General features: G+C 38.1%; 1 protein-coding gene across 3 annotated transcripts; it reads left to right on the forward strand.

The window, feature by feature from the left end:
* Positions 1 to 818: 818 nt before the first annotated feature.
* On the forward strand, positions 819 to 27301 carry wipi1 (WD repeat domain, phosphoinositide interacting 1). 3 transcript variants are annotated; one of them, XM_062438936.1, is made up of 13 exons: positions 819 to 1183; positions 5841 to 5923; positions 10395 to 10564; positions 13601 to 13697; positions 15037 to 15134; positions 19276 to 19368; positions 19561 to 19631; positions 19993 to 20100; positions 20908 to 21072; positions 21476 to 21583; positions 22901 to 23040; positions 24190 to 24336; positions 27158 to 27301. In XM_062438936.1, the coding sequence occupies exons 1-12, from the start codon at positions 1095 to 1097 to the stop codon at positions 24309 to 24311; spliced, it is 1344 nt and encodes a 447-aa protein (XP_062294920.1). In that variant the 5' UTR covers positions 819 to 1094; the 3' UTR covers positions 24312 to 24336; positions 27158 to 27301. The 3 variants fall into 3 exon arrangements, with proteins under 3 accessions (XP_062294920.1, XP_062294918.1, XP_062294919.1); XM_062438934.1 differs by having other exon boundaries at positions 24190 to 24290; XM_062438935.1 differs by having other exon boundaries at positions 10398 to 10564; positions 24190 to 24290.

Raw genomic sequence — 27301 nt, forward strand, 5'->3', positions numbered from 1 at the left:
ATCTATCCACCTATCCACCTATCTATCTATCCATCTATCCATCTATCTATCTATCTATCTATCTATCTATCTATCTATCTATCTATCTATCTATCCATCTATCTATCTATCTATCTATCTATCTATCTATCTATCTATCCATCTATCCATCTATCTATCTATCTATCTATCTATCTATCCATCTATCCATCTATCTATCTATCTATCTATCTATCTATCTATCCATCTATCTATCTATCTATCTATCTATCTATCTATCTATCTATCCATCTATCGATGTAATATTTAGTTCTTGGGCTAAATAAATTATTTCAAGAGGCATATATTGAAATTGGCCGTGTGCGTAAAACAATATGTTCACATGGAAAACATAAAGAAAGACATTTATAGGATCAATATGATCCTCTGATATGAATGAGTCACTAAAGAAAACTGCTCATGAAGCGCTACTAGTGCTAAAAATCCTTAAGTCTGTTGATTTATTCAAATAGTAGTTAGAAAACATGCCTGTAGGCTATGTACGAATTTTTAAAATTACAAAAAATAATGATCCTGTCTTTTATAAAGGGTTTTCAGTATTTTAATGATATCTAATAAAGTAGATTTGAACAGTTAAACCGTGTTTTTTTCTCTGCGGAAGACAATGTTGTTGCATCACATGAATGGACGTACACAAACAAAACCCCACTTCACCCTTACAACCAATCAACACACACTATTATACGCTTAGCCAATCCGAATAGAAAGCAGGAACAACATGGTTCCACTACCAACCAATCCGGAGAGGAGGAGGTATGACGTAGCACTGTCAGCTGTTCTTGTTTTGCTTCTTTTTTTCCTCGTCTTTTCCTCCAGGATCTGGAGAACCAACAAGCACAAATAACCTCACTGAAACGGGGTTTGAATCCATCTATTAGCGGAGAGAAAAGCTCCGGCTGCGGCCCCGCTGCTCCGCGCTTCACTCACGCATCAGCTGCGGACACATTTTCTTCCACATTGGAGCCGTCTTCCGCCGACATCGAGCGAAGAGGTGCAGCCGATCCCAGGCCTCCAATCCAGGGCGGAGGGAGGGAAGGAGGTCGCTGGGAATCGGGATGGAGACCGGAGAGGGTGCTGGCGGGCCTGGTGGACCGGACGGACAGGGGATCCGGTTTGGCTGCGCCTCTTTCAACCAAGACTCCACGTAAGCAAGCAGACTGAGACCATGAGCCAGTACACACTCATCCTGCTGGAGCTCTGCCTGGAATTAGACAGATGCATTTAAGTCCTGTCCTAAAACTATGCATTATAATGCTTAAAAACAGAGCTATAGACTAATTCCCAGCAACATCTTACCCTCATACAATTAAAGGGCCACTACACCAATTTTACACATTTACCATCAAGCGTTTGAAAACAGTTATAAACATATACGATGTCCTATAATGTCTTATGTGGCTCTGGAGGGGCTGTCAAGCCTGAGAAAAAAAACCCTCTGATGATGTCATTGTGGTGTCATCAGTATGTTGTGGTTTGGGCATTGAGACTACATACTTTGAATTGAAAGCCTACATTGCAAACACCTTGTAACTTGAAATATGTGAGTTTTTAGAAGGCAGAAAGGGCCTAACAAAGAGATGCTATTGAGTCTTAATGTTGCCAGAGCTTGATCCATACTGGGGTCTATTCTGACCTCTGCTGGACACAAGCTGTCTCATAACAGTGTCCTAACTTTACAGAAATGTAATACTTAATCAGTGGATTAGCCCTTTAACAGTGTAACCACAGTGTCTTCTGTTGATGTAATAGCAACTCCACTGAAAGATTAGTGCCTTGCTTAAGAGCAGCTTGTTGATCAAACATCCACCCTAAATTAAAGGGTGTTACCGATGTTTCTTTAGCAATAATACGTAACGTTATTTTATTTTGAAGAGCAGGTTCATAGTTTGCTTGGTTTGTTAAACCAACAGCCAGGAGCCCGAATTAAATTATAAACCTGTTTTTCTTGCTGTAATCATTCCTCCTGTTCATACTGACCATTAGAAGATCTCTTCATAATGCTCTTACAATGGAAGTGATGGAGGACTAAATCCACAGTCCTCCTTCTGTGTAAACATGTATTTAAAAGTTGATGTGAAGCTAATATGAAGCTTCAGCGTCCGAATGAGTCAAATCTTCATCTTCTATGTTTCAACGTTACAGTGTTTTTAGTACCAAAGTCTTTTTGTTACTATACTTCCACCACAGCTCAACAGGGAAACACAACTCCATCACTTCCATTGAAAGCACATTTGAAGGAGATCTTTTAATAGTCAGTATGAACAGGAAGAATGATTACAGAGAGGAAAAACTCTTTCACTGTTCATATGGACACCTGACTTTTTTAAGAGACACATAAAACTTTGTAAAATGCCATTAAAGTAAGCCCCACTTATGAAACAGGAAGTCACACACACAGGACTGCCTTTATGCTGACACATTGCACATTTTGTCAAAGCGCTGAGTAATATATAGATAAGAGAGAGGACATTTTGAAGAAATGGAAGTGGCTGTGTGGATGCAAATTAAGCCTGTCTGTCTGTCTGTGCTAACTTGCCCTCATCAAACATCAAACATCTGCAGCTCCTCAGGCTCACGTGGCAGTAAAAACAGTAACAGCTCTCAGACAGCAGGAGAATACAGACTCATGACTTTGAGACATTGGCTCCAGCATATAATTACTCTTTCCTTCTGAAAAAACATTTCTCATTTCAAATCCTAAAATTGCAATTAACTCTTTAAATGACATAACAAGTATAGGAGATGATAGAAAAAAGCTTCGCATGGCTCGTCACACAACGCGTTTGTTCTGCAGGGTCAGTATTTAAAACTGTAGTTCTGCAGGTTTCCTCCTGCTATGTAACAGGATGAGACAGGACAGGAATGTACGGATGCCATGGTGGTCATTAAGAGGATGTCTTCAACACGTTTCAAAAGTGTGTTTTGACAACAGTGAGTCATCAGATACTGTGTTGGTGTGAATATGAACAGGGAAGGGACAGGAAGTTGGTTAGCTTGTTTGACAAGACATCAGAGGAACATTTAGTGAGTGGTCCGACGGGGGGGGGGGGGGGTTAACATGCATCTCACCTTAACAATATGTACTCATTTGAGATCCTTATTATATTTCTGTGTTTTTCACCATCAATCAATGGAGAAATACATCATAAACACTTCATCTGTGCTGAAACATCAACTGATGATGTGTGGTACATTTCTAGCTCAGTTTAGTTGTATTGATGTATTTTCTTTCAATCCAATCCAATCCAATCCAATCCAATGCCTTTATTGTCATTGCACAGCAGTACAACATTGTGTGATCTCTGTGGCTAATACACATAAAAACAGCAACAGACAATAAACATAAACCAACAAACAATGAGACGCAAAATACACCATAGACTCATAAAATACACAATAGACACATAAAATACACCATAGACACATAAAATACACTATAGAGTAGGGCTGGGCAATATATCAATATTATATTGATATCGTGATATGAGACTAGACATCGTCTTAAAATGTGGATATTGTGATGTAGCATAGGTGTTTTTTTTCCTGGTGTTCTAGCTAGTTTTATTATTTGCTGTTTACCCATGTTGTCATTATTCTGCCTCCCTAGGTGTAACTGACTTTTCTTTGACCTAGGTGTAATTTGGCATATTGTAATATCATGATATGGCATATGGGAGTCTTTTTCTGGTGTTAAAGGCAGCATTACAGTAAAGTGATGTACATTTCTGAACTTACCAGACTGTTCTAGCTGTTGTATTATTTACCTTTTACTCACTTTGTCATTTTATCCACATTATTGATGTTTATTTGTCAAAAATCTCATTGTGTAAATATTTTGTGAAGGCACCGACAGTCATCTCTACAATATTGTGGTGATATCGATATCGGGGTATTAGGTCAAAAATATTGTGATGTTTGATTTGATCCATATCGCCCAGTCCTACTATAGGCACATAGAATACACACTATCAATATTACACTATTATTCCCACATACTAGACAAATATTGGAGAGTAAATCATGATGTCCTGTGACCACAGTGTACCCAGAAATATCATATCAAGTCCTGTCACGTTACCTCAGAACAAATCATTATAGCGTATTACAACATATTATGTTACACCATACCACTCTACATCACACCACATCACGCCACGTCACGTCACACCATGAAACTCCACTTCTTCGCATGTTACGCCACGCCACCTGATGCCACATCATCTCAAACCACATCACACTACATCACGGTACAGTATGTAACATTGTAACATCTTATCATGCCATGTCACCTAGAATACAAATAAATCAGATGCTGTAGATGCACTATAGAACGGAAAACACTGCCTGAAAGTCAAAGAGAGAGAGAGACCTGAATCATTTTATGACTTTATATGAAGACACATCAGCCCCATTCATTAAGATAATAAGGAACATTTCACAGGGGAAAAAAAGCAGGAAGTTCAGTGCTGATTCTTTACTCTCAGTCCTGTTAAAGCACCTGCACACACTTTTTCAGGGTCTACGTTTTAATCCGCCCAAACACACTTTTATATGTGTGTGAGAGTTCATAGACAGTAATTTGACACAAAAAAACCACTCTTACATGACTGAAATTCCATACTCACAGTAGGTCAGGGCATAAAAACTGAACTATATCTCCATGACAACTGAGTAACTCAATCCGCTTAGATGGAATTAAAAGCTCAAGATAAACCAAGTAAGTTGAGATTTTTTTGTCACACCACAATTTTTCTTGTCATGAGGGCTGATTACAGACCAGGGCTTCATTCATCACCGGTGCAAAGGTGCTTTGAAAGCGTACCTCCAATGAAAAATGGATTCATAAAAACCAAACTTGACAGGAGACTGTGCACACCTGTAGGTGAACTCTGACCTATGTGTTTACGAACATATCGGACACAGGGGAAATTGGCCACACAGATGATAAAGTGGTAAATTTGTCTCACATATTTAATGTCACTTCATATCACATGTTTGTTATAGATCCACTTTACCACAAACATTCAAACCAGCCATAACTATTACATAAGCTCCTCTCAATTTTAAAAGATAAGCCTACATACGCCAAATCTTAACCAATTACATCAGGGATTTATTATTGACCTGCTAGTGAAGTATTGAGTGCAGTGTGCCAGGATGATGTCAGTATGTGGCAGGTTTTGGCAGGATTCAGGCAAATCTGGCTTACTCCAATATTAAGTGTGAATATACTGATTATTTTTCACCTCAACCACATTAACTAACTAATGAATCATCTTCAGTTGTAGAATCCAAAATGACATCAAATAACTTTTAAAGCTTTGCAGAACACACTCAATATCTAAAATGATATTTTAGATATTGAGTGTGTGGTCTCATAAGTCATGTGTCTATATACAGTAGATGCTTGATAAATAACAAGTGGTGGAGTTTTGGTTACTGCTGCTGTCCTCCACAGGAACAACAGTGCATGTTATTTGCAGTGCATGATTGATGTGCGATCAGTACACATGAAGTCTTTTGCATTGAACATTTAGGGTTCATTGTGGTAGTTTTCAAGTTGATTGAAATTTATTAAGGAAATGTTATAAATTATTATGATTTTTTTGGTGCTTCTGTCTGGATCCTACTGCCCCTTTTTTTTAAATAAGGCCCTTGAAGAGCTCACTTTTTTATATGACACATTTTACCACTAGGGGGCTCCCTGAAGGAAGGACAGTGAGCTAGTGAGCTGATGTGGAAGTTAATTTTCTAAATGCTTTCCTACTGTGTGTGTATGTGTGTGTGTGTGTGTTTTGCAGGTCACTGGCTTTGGGTACAAAAAACGGCTACAAGCTGTTCTCTCTGACCATGGTGGATAAACTGGACTGCATCCATGAGAGCGGTCAGTATGGAACTTTGACTCTGCACTGGGCACATTTGGTTTAGAATTAAATTCCAATTAGATTTCTCTGGTAAACTGGTTAATAATAGAACACAGTCTATTCAGAGACAGCAGTTTTTTTTAGTAATCTATCCCATTGGTTAGCGTACAGCCATTCAGTGATGACAGCATGAAGGCCAGAATCATCATGTGTCTCTGGTGGATTACTCACCTTAATTCATTCATTATGATTTATGAGACAAACGGGAAGAAACGTTTTTTGCATTTGTGAAAAACTGATGTATTGTTATAGCTGATCTGTCCCAGACTGACCTGTCTGCTGAGGATGACCTCACATGTCAGGCCACGTCATGTCTCCTCAGTTTCCCAAAAAAAAAAAGAACACAGTTTTTGTGAAAGACCACAAAACACTGGTTACATTTACTCACAAGCTGTCTATTGTTTAAACTGTAGTGGAGCTCTTATTAAGGTTAATCTGTTTCCATGAAACTTATTTTTATCTTTAATCTTTTTCTTGCTATAAATTCATCTTAGTTAGCTACTGTTACTTTGCAACAGTAGCTAACTTGTAATATAAATTAACTAAATCATGTCCATAATAATTCTTAATAATACTCTTATAATAAGCAAGCCATAGAATTATACATTATTATTTTGTAACCACGGTAACATGCATTTGTGTCAGCATGTGTAAAAGAGTTCAGATGGAGTGTGTTTTTGCTCCTCATTAAACAGCGAGTGAAACGTCACACCTCTTTTCATCCTGCATTGCTGATGATGCAGGATGATGATGTCACCACAACTTTCCAATGAATATTATCTGGTGTCATAAACGCATGAAACAGACCAGAATGAAAAGGCAGCAATGCATCTTTTTTTTAAATCTTTAATCCAGACCAAATGAACTGGACTGCAGCTGTAAAAAATGGCCTTACTTTATCAAAAGTGCAGTACAAATTATTTTTTTTATGTCTTGGCACAATATGGTATTTACTGAATATTGTTGCTGCTTCCCAAATAATCATAATTATTATAAATTCCACTCTGTGTGTTTTAATTCTTTGCTTCCTAGGAGAAGAAGGTAAAATGAGCAGATAAATAGGATCATTCTATAATATCTATATCTACATTGTTGGGCATTATAACAAGAATAAAGACTGTATCATCATTATATGTAGGAAACCAAAAATACAAAAAAATGAAATTACTCTGAAACATATCTAATTTTGATTATATGACATTTGTGTGTTTTTTTTATGTTCCTCAAATGTAAAAACTTATGTTTCTTGCATTGGACAAACAATTAGTGGACAGTGAGAGTCAGATGTACCTTACCTAAGAGAAGAGAAGAAATCGATGGGTACTAACAAAATAAGAACAAATTGTAGATCCGAACAAAAATAAGAGAATTTGCTGTATGTGATGTCTTGCATGAGGTCCATTATGAGCTGTAACACTGCACTTTTCTCCCAACTTGTTCAACTTACTTAAAATTTGAGTCACTAGTTAAATGTGGAAGGAAACCACACACCTTAACCAGAGTATGACCTCATCAGGATATGAACTCCAGCGTAATTATGCTGCATGTGTGCTGACACACATCCAGACTACATGAAGAAGAGGATGAGGAAGGGAATTCTCTGTGCAAGTAAATATGAGTAGTGATTACATTTCAAGCATGGCTCAACCACCAAGAATTCAGCCTCTCCACATCACAGCGCTCCCTGGGTATTTTTGGGGGTTTTAGTGGCTGGATGTTCAGACGAGGCTGAGCTTACTGTAATTACACATCAAGTCTGGCAGCAGTCTCCAGAAGCAGAACGGGTGTGTTTGCTCTGTAGTCTGCAGGCTCAGGTTTTAGATATAATACAATCTGACTTATTTTGTATTGATCAGTATATGGCTTTATAAAATATATAACCAACTTCCACTTCTAGGAGAGATAAGGTGAAAAGGGGGAAAAGAATAGGAAACAAGAAGACATAATATATTTATGTACCTAACTTTTGTACATTTTATAAGAAGGATAAGGATAAGATATTAATACGGAGAAAGAGTTTTTCATGATCTAATTAAACCTATAATGAAATATTGATTGTCTGAATCCAAAACTATAAATAGGATCATAAATTCCATAATGAAACTTCATCACAGGGACTTATTATTAAAGTTCATACACTGTCTGTCAGGTTATTGTTTAGCCGAGGCGGTAAACCACTTAGATGTTGGGTGAGCTTAGGGTCAGTGCATCTAATCTTGTGTTCAATTTACTATGTACACTCAAAAAATGGAAATTAGCTGGCTGGTACATTTACTAAAGTGTGACATGTATTTGGTACTATATAATTTCATGCTTCCATGATGAATGTGATTAAATCATGTAGTATGTTCCTGAATTTCTACAACCTAACACTTCAATTCACTCATGTTAAAAGAAACTGAGACAATGTAGTTTCCGCGCATAACCGTTAAAATCTCGGCACATGATCAGGTTTCTTTCTTTTCAGCAATAAACAATTCTGCTGGTCCAACCTAATTTACTGATGTCGGATCAAGTTAGTGTGGCACGGTTAGATCAACGTAGGGTGGCGTGGTGGTGCAGTGGTTAGCACTCTTGCCTCACAGCAGAGAGTTGGAGTTTGTATGTTCTCCTTGTGCTTCCTTGTGGGTTCTCTCAGGGTTCTCCAGCTTCCTCCCACAGACCCAAAACATGCAGGTTAAGTTCATTGGAGACTTTAAATTTCCTATAGGTGTGAATGGTTGTCTGTCTACTATATGTTAGCTCTGTGATGGACTGGCAACCTGTCCAGGGTGTACCCTGCCTCTCGCCCAATGGCAGCCTGGATTGGTTTCAGCCCCCCTGTGACCCTCTGTAGAATAAGCAGTATGGATGAATCAACTTAATTATTGGTGTTGTTACCAGGCGGGGAGTTCTGGTCCTCTGAAATGATGCGAACGCGGAAGTAACTTAACACTGCATTCTATCAAAAGGCCACCAGGGGGCGACCGTTTTGGTGTCAAAAGGACTTCCGTCTCTATACAAGTCAATGGAGAATTCACCAACTTCTCACTTGATTTCTAACCTCAGTAAACGTTTTCAAAATGTGTTTATGGTCCCAATCGCTAGTTTAAAGCCTTCTTCAATGCAGTATGATGTTCATTTGTGAAATTTTGGCCTCCCTGATTTTATATTTGACGATAAAGCAGGGTATGCATTAGGGCGTGGCTACGTCGTGATTGACAGGTTGATTGGTTCAAAGGTTCAGGAGGGCGCCTCTTGCTCCTCCTGATGCCCATATAAGTAGAATCCGTGTTTTTTTTTTACCCCGCATGCACCGGAAAATTTCAAGATGGCGCTGCCCAGATCTGAAACTATTCGCTTCCAAGCAGCAGTCCACAAACCAATGGGTGACGTCACGGATATTACGTCCATTTTATATACAGTCTATGGTTGTTACTCCTGTCAAATGAGTTGCTTTAACACTATTCAATAAGTTGAATCAAACCTAATATGACTTAACCTAAGTACCTGAAGTTGGACCAGCAGAAATCTTTGATGCTGAAAGAAAGCCATTTAATCATGTGGAAATTCGTTCTGTTATTTTTAAAAGTTCACTCAAAGAGTCATTTTTTTCAGTGTAGATGATGGCTTAAACAATAGTGACACACACTGGATATGTGGCATTTGTTGTCTTCTTTCATACTTTTATGAAAATTGTGTAGTCAGTGAAGGAGGTTTGTGTTGTTCTGTTTCAGATTAGACTGTCAAACATTGTGGAGAACTCTGTTATACAAGTGCCAAGACATCTTCTCAGCAGCCAGATGAAAAGCCTTACATGCATTTTCACAAATTACTTCAGTGGCAGTTCTGGTCTTCAGCTGTTTAAATCTTACATTGTTCACTCACCGTACTTTACATAAGATTAGTAGGTAAGTCATCTTATTTTAAGGTTTACCTCCGACTGGACTTGGGTTCAGACAGTAATTGGAGGATTATTCAGTCTGCTGTTAAAACAGCGGAAAGAATTGAACTGTATGTAATTAAAAGTGAAGTAGTAGAAGTTCTTGTTCTAAATAAAGGTGTCAGTATGCGTCAAACAAAGTGCTTGTTGGATTGTTAAAAAAAGCATCTGAACCCCCAACACACACACATACACACACATACACACACATCACACTCAAGTAGAGATACTTCAAATGACTTTTCAGCGTGCCTTGTGTGGCCATCTGGAAATATCTATGCAGTATTTTGCTGTAAAAGACATGTTTGGAGACATCTTGTCCAAACTTTGTTTTCTGAAATCTTAACTGAGCAAACCTCTGCAGGCCATCTCCATATTTGTTTATCAGAAACTCATGTTGTTCCTGACCTGAAATGATTTCTTTATTTTATCTCTCGAGGGAAGGATTGTGGTAGTTTAATCTCTGTCCTCATCACTGCCTCTGTGTCTGTTTCCCCGTTCTCTCCCAGCAGAGACTCCAGATGTCTACATCGTGGAGCGTCTGTTCTCCAGCAGTCTGGTGGTGGTGGTGAGCACCGCCACGCCGCAGCGCATGAATATCTACCACTTTAAGAAGGGGACCGAGATCTGCAACTACAGCTACCCCAGCAACATCCTGTCTGTCAAGCTCAACAGACAGGTGAGCTTCCCTGAACCCTGGTATATCACAGTGTAGCCATACAGGTTCCTCACATAGAAGTGGTAATTCACACACTGAGCTATGACTCATAAACGGCCCATGCTGCTGTCAGTCTTTGTGTTAAGCTAAGAATGGGTTAGATCAGGGGTGTCAACTCATTTTAGTTCAAGGGCCACAAATAGCCTAATTTGATCTCAAGTGGACCATTCCATAATAACCTACAAATTATATATATATATATTATATCTTTACTATAATAAACCATTTATTTACTGTGAAAAATGAGCAGTTACAACAATATTATGTCTGTTTTTCTTAGAAAGTGTATTAGAGAGTGTATTTTTTTAGGTTTGACACCACTACTATCACACAATATCAGGTCCTATTTTACCTAAGACATGAAAATATAACATAGCAATAATGATTGAAATGTATTTTATTGAAACTCAAAATGACAAGAACTCTATGGGAACAACTTTTAGAATTATTTATAACAACAATCTTATTAAAACTGTTAACTATTAATTTAACAAAAGCCAAAAAAAAATGTAAGCAATTACAAAAAAGTATAACATATATATATATATATATATATATATATATATATTATCCAGCAGGCCAGATTGGACACCTAAGCGAGCCGGTTCTGGCCCATGGGCCATATGTTTGACACCCCTGGGTTAGACTGTTATTGGTAGCTTCATACAGACATCCAGGAAGCTTCATTTCCATCAACTATTCATTGAACTTGTTAAATCAGTATGTTTTTCTTATTAAAAACATAAGTTAGCCTGGTTCCAACCTTTGATTTGCTGCCTACATTACATATGTCTTCAGTGATTTAAAGAATGAAATTCTATTTCCATTTCACTTATGTAGATAGCTATGAGATGATGGATCGCTCATTGATCATCATTGGAATAGCCTTGAATTTGTGTAAGATGGCATGGTTTCTGGTGCAGCTGTATGATATTATTATTTTTATTTATTTTTTATTATATCTTTGATTTTTCTTCTTTCTTTTTTGTTTTCCTATTATAAATAGTCCACAAATGTCTCAGAATGTTTCTGGATGTTTTTTTAGGTTTTTTTGTTTTTGTTTTTGAAAATCTGCCTCCTGACATGAAATGAAATGAACCAATAAGCTTGTATGACATGCACAACACACTGCGATCTGGAAGCAGTGTGCATTAGCTTCACTGTAAACCTCTGCGACCCAAACACTCTTCTCTTCAAAGCTCCAAAAATACTAGACCTACACTTCCCATGATGCCACTCAAAAGCGTCTTTTCTGTATCTCCTCCCTGCCTGGTAAATGTCCATGTTCCCCCCATTTAGCAACACCCCCGGTTCATTAGGGCAGATGCAGTCTCCAAACTCAAGCCAAGGTACCTCGAGGTTCATAAGTGATATTTTCTCAGATTTGACATCGATATGTCAGAACATTCTTTGTCTCGTGGACAGCTGATGTCCATCAATCTCACGCTGAGATAAACAACCTGCCGTCCCTGGTCCTCACAGCTTTGAGTAAACATGCGTACGCACACTACAACATGCTCATTTCCATCTAAGGAAATATTTTGTTCGATTCATTTTGATGCATCACCACCCGCCTGGGAACATTGAATTAAGTGTGCCTGATGACATCACAAGCAGATGTTTCCATTCAGGGTTCAACACGGCATGGGACACTATGTTCCAAATATTGTTCTACTGTTTAACACACAAAGTTGATTCCTCTACTCAGTCACCAAACAAGCTTCTCAGGACTGTAAACAGTATGCAGCCTGTACTGAATGTGGCTTGTTGTTTCAGGCCTGGCATATTCATCAGCTTCATGTGCTGCAGTTCAATACTGCACCAGCCTAGAGGAGGAGTTCAAACGTCATTTTTGTGGGGTTGTTTTTTGTGATTTTCAATTGACCATTGAACCAAAAATCATATTCATCCACCATCAGGCTTTTTAGATATGCTAGTAGGGCTGGCCGTTATGGGCAGAATCAAATATCACACTATTTGTGACCAAATATCGATATTTTGACAATATTGTAGGGATGACTTTCAGTGCTTTTACAAAATATTTACGCAATGAGATAATCAGTAATGTGGATATGATGACTAAGTGGATAAAAAGCCGGTTAATAGAAAAGTCTGTTAAGCTCAGAAAATTACATTTCTACTGTAATGCAGCCGGGAAAAGACACTTGACAACAGTCAGAGAGCAGAGAGAGTGTATTTTTTTAGGTTTGACACCACTACTATCACACAATATCATGTCCTATTTTACCTAAGACATGAAAATATAACATAGCAATAATGATTTAAATGTATTTTATCTAAAGAACTTTATGGAACCATAAAAAGAAATCCTCATAACTACTTTTAGAATTATTTATAACATAACAATCTTATTAAAACTATTAACTATTAATTTAACAAAAAAAGCCAAACATTTGTAGCAATTACACAATAGTATAACATAATATAATATTTTCATTTTTGTGCATTTTGGGCCACTTGGGAAAAAAATTTGAATTATTTTTCTGTAATTTTCACAATTTGCAAAATGATCCAGGTGGCCAGATTGGACACTTTGGCGGGCTCTATGTTTGACAACCCTGCTGTAGATTCTTTTTTTTGGTAGTAGTAAGTGCACAAAACCTGAATATTGAGTGCTGAAGCAAAATCAGTGTTTTTTGAATGTCAGTAACCACCTATAATCATTTTGGTGAGAAAATCCAGATTATAATGTCTTATTTATCACGCTGTCTCAGTATTGGTACTCAAGGTGAGGAGTTCATGTGCTTTGTTACAACAGGAGACCTGCAAACTCCCTGTCATGACACAGCAGCAAGACTGTTGACAGAAATATGATCTCTGAATGTTCTAATGAAGTGAACAATAGTGTGAACTTGCATCTCCTGTGTGGGATTTGAATGTGAAACAATTATCTTGACACGTGTTCCTACAGTCAGTGTGAGTTTAAAGAGTCATTACATTACATTGAAATGACCCGAGGCCTGCTGTGTCTTGCAGAGGCTCGTGGTGTGCCTTGAAGAGTCCATTTACATCCACAACATCAAAGACATGAAGTTACTCAAGACTCTGCTCAACACTCCGTCCAACCCCTCAGGTAAGATGTAGCACCGAGACATCACACACGCACACGCACACACACACACACACACACACGCACACACACACACACACACACACACACACACACACACACACACACACACACACACACACACACACACACACACACACACACACACACACACACACACACACACACACACACTTTTAAAAGAAAAGGAGATGTTGAGGTTTAACAAGCATGGTATTTACTGACCATCAACAGGTAGCTTAAAGGAAAGATTTGTCATTTTTTTATGGGTGTGTCTTAAACCAGCAGTCAGGTGTTCATATGAACAGTAAAGAGGTTTTCCTCTCTGTAATCATTCCTCCTGTTCATACTGACTATTAAAAGATCTCCTTCAAATGTGCTTTCAATGGAAGTGATGGAGGACTAAATCCACAGTGTGTCCACACAGTCATTTCAAAGTAGATGATCAGCTTATATGAGTCTTCATCAGTGTGAGTTAGTCATATCAAGTGATATCTGACACATTTACAGTCTTTTTAGTATCAGATTCCCTCTTAGTGTTTCCCTGTTGAGCTGTGGTGGAAGTATAGTAACAAAAAGACTTTGGTACTAAAAACACTGTAACGTTGAAACATAGAAGATGAAGATTTGACTCATTTGGACGCTGAAGCTTTATATTAGCTTCAGATCAACTTTTAAATACATGTTTACACAGAAGGAGGACTGTGGATTTAATCCTCCATCACTTCCATTGTAAGAGCATTATGAAGAGATCTTCTAATGGTCAGTATGAACAGGAGGAATGATTAGGTTTTAGTGTTCATTTCAGCTGCTGACTGTAAATCTGTTTCTTTAAAACAAGACACTATCATGTTGGGAAATTTGCTCATTCACTTTCTTACTTCTAGGTGGATAGAGTAAGAGTTAGAGTACTTTTACTACTCTCATGTCAGTCCAATATAAGGCTATGCAGTCAGCAGCTGGTTATCATAGCTTAGCACAAAGACTGGAAACAGGGGGAATCAGCTAGCCTGACTGTCCAAATGAAACAAATATCACACACCAGAACCTGTCATATTTTTTTTGTTTAATCTGCAAAAAAACTGCTGTTTTAACATTAGCAAGCCAAAGCAATTTCAGAGTAAGAGACTATAGCCGGTGAAGCATTTAGCAGCTAAAGAGACAGATATTTTCTCAGGAGTTGGTGGAGACCAAACAAGAACTAAAAGAAGAGTACATATTGAACTTTCATTGGGGGGAAACAAATAAATGCTAATGTTGCTCTGTCTGCTGGTTGTGAATATAGGCAACTATTTGCCATTGCAGCTTTAATTTGCAACTATTATTACCTCTTCTCTTGCAGGTCTCTGTGCTCTTTCTATCAATCATTCCAACTCTTACCTGACGTACCCCGGCAGCGCCACCATCGGGGAGATCATAGTATATGATGCCAACAATCTGGTAAGCAACATGTCATCAAAAACATCAAATACAATGCTACTGTCTGCTTTTATCCAGGATGGATTATCCAATTATGGATTATCATCTAATTTTTATTGGAGTTACATTTTGGTGTGAATGTAGGCTGGATTATAGCGTGCACTCCTTTTATTCTAACAAATTGCATCAGAGCAGACAGACAGCTAAAGTGCAGAGTAGAGGTAGATTTTGACGTTGATGGTTGTCAAAATCTCATTAGATATGATTATTCATCTTAATTTAGTTCTGGTTCATTGTATTAAAAAGCTTTTATGATCTGTGAGTAACACTGTCACTATTTGATAGATTCCCTGTATGTGTGCACTGACTAAAAACATTGTAAAAACTTTGAAAACAAAAAGACTGTAATTAGGAAGTCAAATGCAAGAATACATTTTATACACATTTAGTATGATATTATGATACTATGATGATAATTATTGTATGTCAGTATGTTGACAGTGCCTTCATACAGAAGTCTATTGCTGCCACTATTATAATAAACTATGCTCACTTTCTTTCTCACATTATAACAAGAATGTGTCATGCTATAATAACACACTTTTCTCATTCTACCACACACCAATTGTACTTTTGTAATTCACTTTCACTTAATATTTTTTATATCCATGGTCAGATCTACCATATGGGTAATCAGGGTAAGTGCCCAGGGGCCCCTGAGCAGAGAGGGGCCCTCAATGATTTCATATTTTGTACCTTCAGTTTAAATGTTTGGATCATGTATGTGCATTAAAAGGGCTGAGTGATGGAGAATATAGATCAACAGGCGTGGTGATTATTTAACAATAGTCTCATCACTGCTCTCATAGCTCTGAAACTTGTGAGCCAATCACAGTTAACCTTCATAACAACAGCTCAACAAACTAAAAGCTTTCCATCAGGAAATGTTTGAATGGTTCAGACATGAACACACACCACCACAAATCTGCCGCCAAAGACAGATGGAGTCGTTTTTTTCCCCCATCAGTCAGTTACTACAATAGAAATAAAGAAAAGAAATAGATAGGAATAAAGAATAAAGAAATAGATTTGGTAAAGCTGTAAACTCATGTGTTAAATATGAGACACAGTGAGTGAACATTTTGGAAATGGAACTTCACACACCCACAACTGGTCTTGTTGCCAGATCACATGTAGACTCAGGTGGACTGTTTTCTTTGAAACACCGTTTATCAGGGGTCATCTTCTCTCACAGTGTGTTCTGATACTTGGTGTCTGTTTGTACGACACCTTAGACCGTAAGATGTTTTTTCCTGCGGTCTTTGGAACGGTGCCGTTTTTGTACGAGGTCCAAGAACCTGATGCTGATTTCTCAGGATGTGCTTAATATACCACACATTGTAACAGTGGACTGGGAGGTACAGCTGGGATTTCAGGACACCACACATCAGGGAGGGTATCTCTGAGCTTATGATGTGACTTGGCTAAGAGAGGACTGAGTCTGGTAGACAATGGACTCTGAGGTAGAACACATGATACAAGTGGTGGAAAGTAACAAAGTACATGTACTCAAATACTGTACTAATGTATAGGTTTGAGATACTTGTACTTTACTGTAGTATTTCCATGTGATGCTACTTTCTACATCTCAGAGGGAAATGTTGTACTTTCTACTCCACTACATTTATTTGACAGCTTTAGTTACTTTTCAGATGAACATTTGACACAATGGATAATATAACAAGCTTTTAAAATACAACACATTGTTAAAGATGAAACCAAAAAGCAGTGTGTAGTCGGCTCACATTTCAGATGTCTATGAGTTGTTAACAGCTCCACCAAATAGTGATTTTCTCTCTAAACTTCTCACATGCTTTCATTTCAATAAATGTTCAAATGATCCAATATTTCAGCAAAAATCAAAGATTAAAGAAAAAGTCCAAAAAACTGAAGAAACTGACTTTTTCTTCTTTCCTCTCCCATTAATCATCTCACCACCCCTCACATGTATCTGATGACCCTTTGGAGGGGCCCCACCCATAGGTTGGGAACCACTGGACTAAACTAGCTAACTGTATATAAAGTAGTGTAAACTAGCTCAACCTCTATTAATAATCTAATGATGTCATATATAATAATATATCAGTCAGAGGGACCAAACCACTACTTTATAATACTACATCGCTCATAATACTGCAGTACTTTTACTGTAATAATGCATACTACATCACTCATAATACTGCAGTACTTTTACTGTAATACTGCATACTACATCACTCATAATACTGCAGTACTTTTACTGTAATACTGCATACTACATCACTCATAATACTGCAGTACTTTTACTGTAATACTGCATACTACATCACTATAATACTGCAGTACTTTTACTGTAATACTGCATACTACATCACTCATAATACTGCAGTACTTTTACTGTAATACTGCATACTACATCGCTCATTATACTGCAGTACTTTTACTGTAATACTGCATACTACATCAAGCTTATAATACACATTTAATGTAGTAGGATTTTTAATGCAGGACATTTACTAGTAATGGAGTATTTTTACATTTCTGTATTGGTATTTTTAATAAAGTAAATGATCTGAGTAGTTTTTCAATATCTGCGTGATAGAGAATCAGGACTCCTAAGTCAGGAGTGAGAACACTTTGTTTCAGTCGTGCTCATCTCCTTGTACACACATGTTTAAAGTTTCAGTGTGTGTGTTTCTCTCATTGTTCCTGCACTGCCAAGTGAAAGCAATAATGTAATGCTTTTAACTTTTCTCATGCTTGGACCACCTCAGGTTTCTTCTTACCTGGAAACTCGTCAGCTGATCTCAGCCACACGCTGGATGTTCATGTGAACTCAGTCAGATAAAGAACACCCCCCCCCCCCTGCTCTGTGTTGATTCATTACAGCAGGATGAGAGTGTCTCTTTCTTCACTTTGTCATGACTCAGTTCTTCATATTGCATTCTGCCACTGCTATGCTAGGATTAGAACACACATGTGCATTACTGATCATTCTGTAGATGATATTGCCCATGCTAATGTATTGGTCAGGATCTGTGTAAAAGCTATTTTTGATACTGGTAGAGACACTTCTCCTGTTCACCTTTTTTATGTACAGTTGAGAGGGTTTTATAGTGTTTTGAGACATTTCAGTGCTGCTCAACCAATCACATGAAGAGACCCAAATCAACAGTGTGTTAATCCATTCTCTCAATACTGTCTGACTTCTTTACACTGTAAAAAAATAAAATAAATAAAAATCCTGTTGTTTTTACGGGAACAAACTGGCAGCTGTGGTTGCCAGAATAATCCTTTAAAAAATACAGCAAAACTGTAATCATCTTTACAGAAATTTAACACCAATTTAAAAAAAAAAAAAAAAAAAATTACATTTTAATCTTGTAAATTCACCACTGGATTTCTGCTGAATTAGCATGACCATTATGCTATTACACCTATTCTTTCAGTAAGATTTACATCCAGCTGTTGCTTAATGTATATACAATACATTTCAATTTCACTGAAAAATACCAAACAAACATTATTTAACTAAAAAAGCCTCATTATAAGACTGACATTTCATTGATTTTTTCCTATAAATTCCCCTCAAAATCTACTTTACAAATAATGCTATAATATATAATATAATAATGTTAATAATGTCATTTAAACTGCATTGTATTGCTTTTCGTATTACGTTGTTTTTTTTGCGTTTAAACTACACTAATAGGTCATTTCTACAAAGAAATATGTTGTTGTTGTTTTTTAACATATTCTCTCTTTACAATTGAACAGTTGCGTTTGGTTTAGTATTTTACAAAATATTACTGTAAACAATGCTCCATTGTATTTCCATTTACAGTTTTTGGATGTCATGATTTAACAGGATTTTGGTGTTAATTCTATGTCTATTTCTTACAGTGTAACCTGCCTGTGGTTAAACCTAAACTCATTAGTTCCTACTGAAGATATAGTTTCATTCTTTGTCAAAAAGGGCTCAGTCATTTCCGAATACATTCAAACTTTTTAATTTTGCTTTGCCACTTCATGCCAATAAACATTCTATAGCTGCTGCTGACATGAAGATGATATCAATGTGGAATAACTCTCTTTATTTCTGTCCATCTCTTGTTCATTTCAGAGCACAGTGACGATGATCCCGGCTCATGACAGTCCTCTGGCAGCTCTCACGTTCAACGCCTCAGCCACCAAACTTGCCAGTGCCTCAGAGCGGGTAAGGAAGAGATGCAGACACTATTTAAATTACTGGGTAAAAAAATCTGAAATGTGTGCAGTGATTCAAAGGGGCTGGAATCAGAATTTCTTGTATCGTACATTAGATCTTGTTATACAGCAGGTTTAGGAGAGCATCTGTGCATATATGAGCTCTTGTAAAGCCAAGTAAAAAAAGTACCTGTCATCACAGGGCACCGTCATCCGAGTGTTTTCCATTCCCGAGGGCCAGCGTCTGTTTGAGTTCCGCCGGGGCATGAAGAGGTCAGAGGTCATGCACATCATATAAGACCTTCACTCATAAAAGCAGCAAAGTAAATGTGTGAATACAGCTGAAAACATCAACCTGAACCAAATCACATAAATCATCAGCATGCATGTACTTATACCTCGAGCCTTCATTACATGCTGATGACTCATTTATAAGTAGTAAATGTGACATGAGTTGTACTGGCTAACAAACTCAAACAGCTGAGTAGAATGATCAGGTCAGAGCCTGAGAGTTCATTATCTACTTTAAATGATTCATCATTCCTTGAGTGTTTGTGTGTATATGTGTGTGTGTGTGTGTGTGTGTGTGTGTGTGTGTGTGTGTGTGTGTAAACATCTGTCCTTCTGTCTACAGGTATGTCAGTATAAGTTCTTTGTCCTTCAGCCCTGATGGTCAGTTCCTCTGTGCTTCCAGCAACACAGAGACAGTGCATATCTTCAAACTGGAGCAAATGGGACCAAGGTACACACACACACACACACACACACACACACACACGCACACACACACACACACACACACACGCACAGACACACCTCCAAATCTGGTATAGGCACTGATTATAAAAGAAAATACTAAAGCTGGGTCAGAATATTAACAGTATGTAAAGGTTAAAGGCATCATTGGAAGGTAAATCCAAAATGTCAAATGTGATTCCTGTTGAAAGCAGATCATTGTGTAATATGAGAAATAGCATCACATTGATTGAGGCAGAGCATCAGCTGTTTGGTGCAGTAGCAAGGTAGCCCAGATGCCCTCCTCCCTAGTTGGACCTGTGGAATTTAGTCCTTAAAGCACTGACATCATATAACAGAGACAGAATGTTACTGAATCAATCAATCAATCAATCTTTATTTGTATAGCGCCGAATCACAACAAAAGTCATCTCAAGGCACTTTACACATAGAGCAGGTCTAGACTGTACTCTTAATTTAATTTAAAGAGACCCAACATTCCCACATGAGCAGCACTTGGCAACGAAGGCAAGGAACCACTTTAACGGGAGCCATCTGCCTTGAACTGCTGGGGTTGAAAGAGAGAGAGTGAAAGGGAGAAGAGGGAGAGAAAGAGAAGAGGGACAAAGGAGAAATAAGGAGGAGAGGGAGAAGGAGAAGAGTGAGAGAGTGACACAGTGACACAGTGACAAACAATGGCCAGAGGAGACGGTTTGACTAATCAGGAGCTAATGTGTGATTCTAAAGGCATTAAAACAGTCATGAGGTCATTTGTCTAAGTTTTTCTAACAAAGGCGTTGTTCTCTGTGTGCAGTGGAGAAGACGATGCTGCCACCTGGTCAGCCTACATGGGGAAGATGTTCTCAGCAGCCAGCAGCTACCTCCCTGCTCAGGTCTCTGGCATGATGAGCCAGGACCGGGCCTTCGCCACCGTTCACCTCCTTTCATCCGGCCAAAGAAACGTCTGCACCCTGGCTATGTGAGCCTCTCTGTGGAATCAGAGCCTGTACATTAACATGATCTGTCGTTTTGTTTGGGTGTATTCTACTCAGAACAGAAAGATCTCCTCACACGAATATTTTAGGATTAAGGCGTGATATCTCATAATCCAAAAGGAAGCTATGACTTTTACTGACCAAATCTATGCTCCCTAGAGGATTTTGAATTTAATGACATCATTTCTTTTAGCAGCACTTTAGGGAGAAAATCCTTTTTTTTAATCCCACCACCCTGAGGCTTTATTTATTAAATCCTGTGATGACAAACTGTTTTTAGGAGGGCAGTTTAAATGAATCCTTGTTTCTTACCGTTGCTCTGGACTCAAGTGAATGTCTATGATTGTTCCAAAACAACTCTAATGGAAACTCATTTGGATGTTTCAGGATCCAGAAGCTTCCGCGGCTGCTGGTGGCCACGGATGACGGCCAGCTGTTTATCTACAACGTGGATCCACAGGATGGAGGAGAGTGCATGTTGGCACACAAACACAGGTGAGGCTGCAGCTGATTTCACAATGGGTAAAGAGTAAAAACTACATAGTAGAAAAAACATCTGGATAGTTACCAAGAAAATACACAAATACATCCCAATCAGACTGCATACAGCCAGGGGATAAATCAAAGGGAAAACCTGAATAAATGCGTGGCACAAACCTGTATCAGGCACTGCTGGGAACCTCCCTTTACTCTCTCTGCCAGAAGGGGGAGACAAAAGTCCTGCTGTCTAGCTTATAGCAATATGGTATAATAAAACTAATACACTAAAATAAGAAATAACAGTAAAAAAGCACACTTTGAAATAAAGACACACTAGATGAAAGCCAGGCTAAAAAGGTGTGTTTAAGATTTTTTTTTTTTTTAAAGATATCTAAGCACCCTCAGCAAGCTGTTCCACAGGCTGGGGCCATAGTGGCTAAAAGTGGCCTCACCATAGATCTTAGACCACCAAGACACAACTACCAGGGTACCTGAGGGGTGTAGTGGGTACATATCTTAAAGCCATGTCAGACATGTAGTCTAGAGGACGACCATTTAGTGAATCTTAAAACTAACGGTAGCCAGTGCAGCAATCTTAAAACAGGTGCTATGTTTGTTGAATTTTGATTATTTGTTATGTTTTTGTATGATTTGCCTCTTAATTGTAATGTATTAGAAGTATAATGTGGCATAAAATGGAAATACTCATGTAAAGTACAAATACCGCAAAACTACAGTACTAAACGTATTTAGTCATATTAGAGCAGGTCGTCCACTAATTGGATCATTTGAGGTTTGATTCCCAGCCTCTCTAGTCCACATGGGGAAGTGTCCTTGGGCAAGATACTGAACAAAGACCCTGTGTGGTAGCTTGCCGTCATGAGTGTATGAGTGTGTGTATGAATGGGTGAATGTGGCTTGTAGTGTAAAAACCTTTTGAGTGGTTGGAAGACTAGTGCAGTCTATTTATCATTTACATTTCACTGGGAAACATGTTAATGCATGCAGTATGCATTGCAATTGGAATGTGTTTGGACTGACCACTTATTCCAGGAGCCAGGTATGTGCCATGTTTAGTGACAAATCTGCCACAATATGGGCAGAAATGAGAGAAGGCTTATTGGTCATCAGGTCATTTTTCAGATAACTGGTCCAGATACACACTGCTTGTTAATACCAGGAAACTACGTGCTAGTCTTAAATCCAAAAACCTGAGTTACAGATCCTGTGGAAGCTTCTGGAAATGTTGCTTCATTACAAATGTTTACAGTGTTTTACCAATCTTTGAATGACCATGCTCTAGCTTCCTTCGTTCTCCTCCTTCTCTCTTAGACTCTTTGGTGTTGATGATGACCAGGTTGAAGGTACGGAATCAGAAGGGTCAGAGGTCACACGGCCAGCACAGGCATATCCATCTTATGCTGCAACCGCTGCCTTACCAGCCTCTGGTCCCGTCACTGCAACGCTTACTGGTTTGTAGCCACGCACATTTGTCCTTGTTTTTTTGAATTTGTGTAACAGGAAGGGGTTTGACGTCTCTCTTAGGTCAGCTAATGCAGGATGTGGGTTTTCTATTAATTGAACAGCTGAGAAAGTTTCCCTATCTAGTCAGAATTGAAAGAGCCAAGGGCTTTTTATGAATGCAATTTAGCTTAGATATGATTTATGGTAGGTGTGGTAGATTGTGCAATTATTCCAACTCATCAGGTAGATCATTTTTCTTTGTAACAACACACTTGTAAAAACTGGCACACCAGGACTTCCACCATTGCTTTTTTGGTGTTAGAGAATCTGTGGTGGAACAGAGATGTTAGTTTGAATCTAAGGGCTTTCTATTGATAATCCACCAAATCTCCTGTAGTTGATGTATCTAGATTTTTATTTTTATTCATGAGGTGATGATCTCATGAAGCTGGTTAAGATGTTACCAATAGTGTGCAAAGCTGTGTCATCAAGCAATCAAGCAATCCATCTTTATGTATCTGTATTTAAATAGCGCCAAATCCCAGCTTAAGTTATCTCAACTTTTCACATGGAGCAGGTCTAGACTGTACTCTTTAATTTAATTTAAAGAGACCCAACATTGTCATGTGAGCAGTAGCAAGGAAAAACTCTAGATGGGGGGGCCATATGCCTTGACCGGTTGGGCAAACAGTGACTACTTAGAGGAATCTGAAATCTGAAACATATTTTGGTTCAACATTTTTCTGTCGGAGGTGTGTCCAAACTTTTGACAGGTACTGTAGGTTCATTAAACTAAAATCCAACAACGGTGACTTGTTTAATGGCTTCACAATCAGCAATCTCTACCAGCATAAGAGTAGGAGAAATAAGCAATGTTTGACCTCTCTTGTGGTCCTGCCATGGTATCTCTGTGACCACGGAGGCCCATGTGTTTCACATTTTTAAGGAGGAACATCTTATATGTTATATTGTAGCCTGTGGTGTAGCTATCACGGCTACCTCATAACCTTTTAACTCAGTTATACATTCATCTCCAGGTTGGAATGTTGAAATGCAGATTATTACTGATAATGAGAGTGAGCACATCAAACAGACACTCTAACTAAAGTTAGGATGATGTAATGATTTGTCTGTCTCCTTCACCTATTTCTAACCAGGTTATTGTGAAGATGGTGGAGCAGTGAAAGGCGAAGTCATCCCTGAACACGAGTTTGCTGCTGGACCTGTGTGTCTGGACGACGAGAATGAGTTTCCTCCTGTGAGCATGCAGAAGTGTTAACTGTCAGCCATAGCTAGTTCATCTAGTAGGTGTACGTGTTCAGTATGACAGAGCGTTCATGCTAACGTAAAGACTGAGATTGCAAGTTAACTGGATTTTTGGATTAGATAAGATGGTCCAACACCTCTCCCAGTGTCAAAATGGGTTTGGCTGTCAAATACCAGCAAGATGCTCTGTAAATGAGAGCAGTTCAGGAACTTTTTATTTACCTCAATTGAGGACAAAGTTGTCTTAACATCATCCACATTAGCAATGAGTTATTGACTCAATTACCAGCTTGTTATGTCCACCTAGCTAAATCTTAAGTAGTATTACACACCAGCTTCATGAGCATTCAAAGCTGTAGCCCCAAAGATTTCCTCTTTAGCCCCAAATAATTCTGTAGTTTGAGCAGTTTGTCAATAAAAATATGATTTTATAATTTTGTATATTCAGTGAATGGAATGGAAGCTAGGCCAATCAGGGAGGGTTTACAGAAAAATACTGGAAATACTCGTACTAGCTGACAAGTCTCCTGTCAATTCTTGGGGTTACCATTCCAAATGCTAGCTCACACAGTCAAGTGTGACGAAAAATTTAATATATGAAGATTTTTTTTTACTGCTAAAGGGCTTGAGGCTGAAGCAGTGGGACAAACATCCTCTCATACTAAGTCAGGAAACCAAGATGTATAAATATCTTGAAGTTTCAACCTGTGCCAACATGATATGAACAGAGCATGTACAGCTAACGTACGACGCCAAACAAGCCTCGTCTCATGTCAGATAGTCAAAAAAGTGATTTATTGTATCAGTCTGGTAGTCCTACGGTTAGAACACCAAAAGGCAAGTTTTATGACCAATTAGTTTTTCTGATCATGTTATACATTTACAGCTAAGCTACCAAAGCTATAAAACACACTTTAGGCCGCTAGCTGAGCAGATAATATTAGTTTAAAAAGGCTCACTCATGAGAAATGTTAGATTAAATAGAAAATCCTTATAATTGTTTTATACAGTATATTGTGTATATTTTGGGGTTCATATCAATGATTTTGCAACCAAATTATGAAAGTTTACTCAGTCACTTTGAGTAGTTTGCTGTTTTCAACTCTCATTCATGAAATTGCCATTGTATAATGAGGTTTTGTGCATTTTCCATCATGTAGGCATAATGGTAATACTGTAGATATCATTTGGTTTTGAGACATGTAACTCTCACATTTGTAGATTATGTGGTCAATCTAATCCAAACCCTTCCTTCCTCTACAATTAGAATGATGAGTTTTAGTTGAAACTGCTTTAGAAGTGTTAATTCATCTTTATGATCGTTTTAAGTTATAGTTTGTGGTGCAGCTGAATTGTATGGAGTTACACTGAGAAGGGGTTTGGATATTTAGTTTCTTGTCATTGATATAAATGCTGTATAGTGACTGAAATATTCTATCTCAAAAAGATTAGGAATACCTAACCCTAGCAACAATGACAGTAGTAAATGAAAACCGAGCATTCCTTGGTGGAAAACATCTGGAAATTCTCTTGTATCCATTTCCAGCATTATCTGTTTCCTCATGTAAGTGAACTTTCACTAATAACAAGCAGAAATCACAGATATAACACGTCCATGCCCATGACCTTATGCCCTCTGCAGGACCTTTTGTCCTTTTGACCCCACTCAGGTTCTGTGGTTCCACACTGTGTAACTATATTACATGAACAGAGTGAGTACTGTAGACTATACCATATTATGTGCCTTTTTAATTAAAGGAAAATTCCGGTATTTTCCTATTGTGGCTGTTCTGCTAACTTTACACCTCCATTAAGTAAGTAGATTAAGTAGATGCAGAGTCAAGGAAAAGTAGCATATGCCTCATAAAGCTGTCCAAATGTCCCCCTACACTCCAAATGATGTTTTATTGTGTTACTTCACTGTGAGCAGGGTTTGTTGTCACATTCGTTGTTTCCTTGTGCTCACACATTTAACATGTATACCTACAATCATGATTTAATACATCACAACTAGTTTGGTCCCAAAAAATCATAGTCCAGTATGTAACTTTCAATATGTCCACATCAGGAGGAATGATCCAACCAGTGCACATATACTGAGAATGGAATTTCCAGTGGAATAGATTTCATTTTGAAAGGTTTTAAGTTGGTTTAAAGGTGTCCACCTGCAATGTAACAAGACATATGAATAGATACAAAAAAGTAGGATTACCATTTTAAACTCATTAAAATGGCATCATGCTCCTCTCCTTCATTCAAAATTACCTATAAATATATCTATAAATATCCAAATATATTTCATTTCTTCTTCACTGGAAAGTCCATTCTCAGCGTTAATGCACTTGAGGCTTCAAATTTCACATTTTGAATTATCACAATTGTGTAAATTAAATATTAGACTAGGACTGGCATCTACACATTCATCATCCTGCACAGCTGAGCTCAAACATCCAATTGAAGAAACAACAAGAAGAAGTTTTTTGAGTGGAGGGGGACTTTAATATGTTGATTTTGTTGTGGGGGTAAACCACTCAAATGATCACTCAAAGCAGAGTATTCAAGAGGGGATCTTTACATTTGACATCAATCCTTAAAAACACCTTTACTCTAGGTCTCTACTGAGCTCTTATATAGAACTAACAGCATCCAAAGCAAATGCAGCAGTAATAACATTAATAACTCATTATTTCATATAATAGCATGACTCACATATAGCATGAGGTAGACATATCTTACATCTTGTAAGGTTTTGATTTCCTTTGTAAGGGGTTGTACCGGAATTCGCCTTTAACCATGCACCAGAAAGTGGGACATGCTTTGTAGAAAACACTAACGGGGTGTGTTCATGTGTTTTGGTAGATTAACTGGTGCCGCGACGGGACTGGAGGCGGCCGGGGGAGGCGCTCGTGAGTGATTGGGTAGAAGGACAAACATGACAGACAGGTGCCAGCGAGAGAGATGAACAGCACAAAAAAAAAAAAAAAAAAAAAAAAAAAACAAGAA

Source organism: Scomber scombrus, chromosome 18, assembly GCF_963691925.1.
Source record: "Scomber scombrus chromosome 18, fScoSco1.1, whole genome shotgun sequence".
NCBI classification, from domain to species: domain Eukaryota; kingdom Metazoa; phylum Chordata; class Actinopteri; order Scombriformes; family Scombridae; genus Scomber; species Scomber scombrus.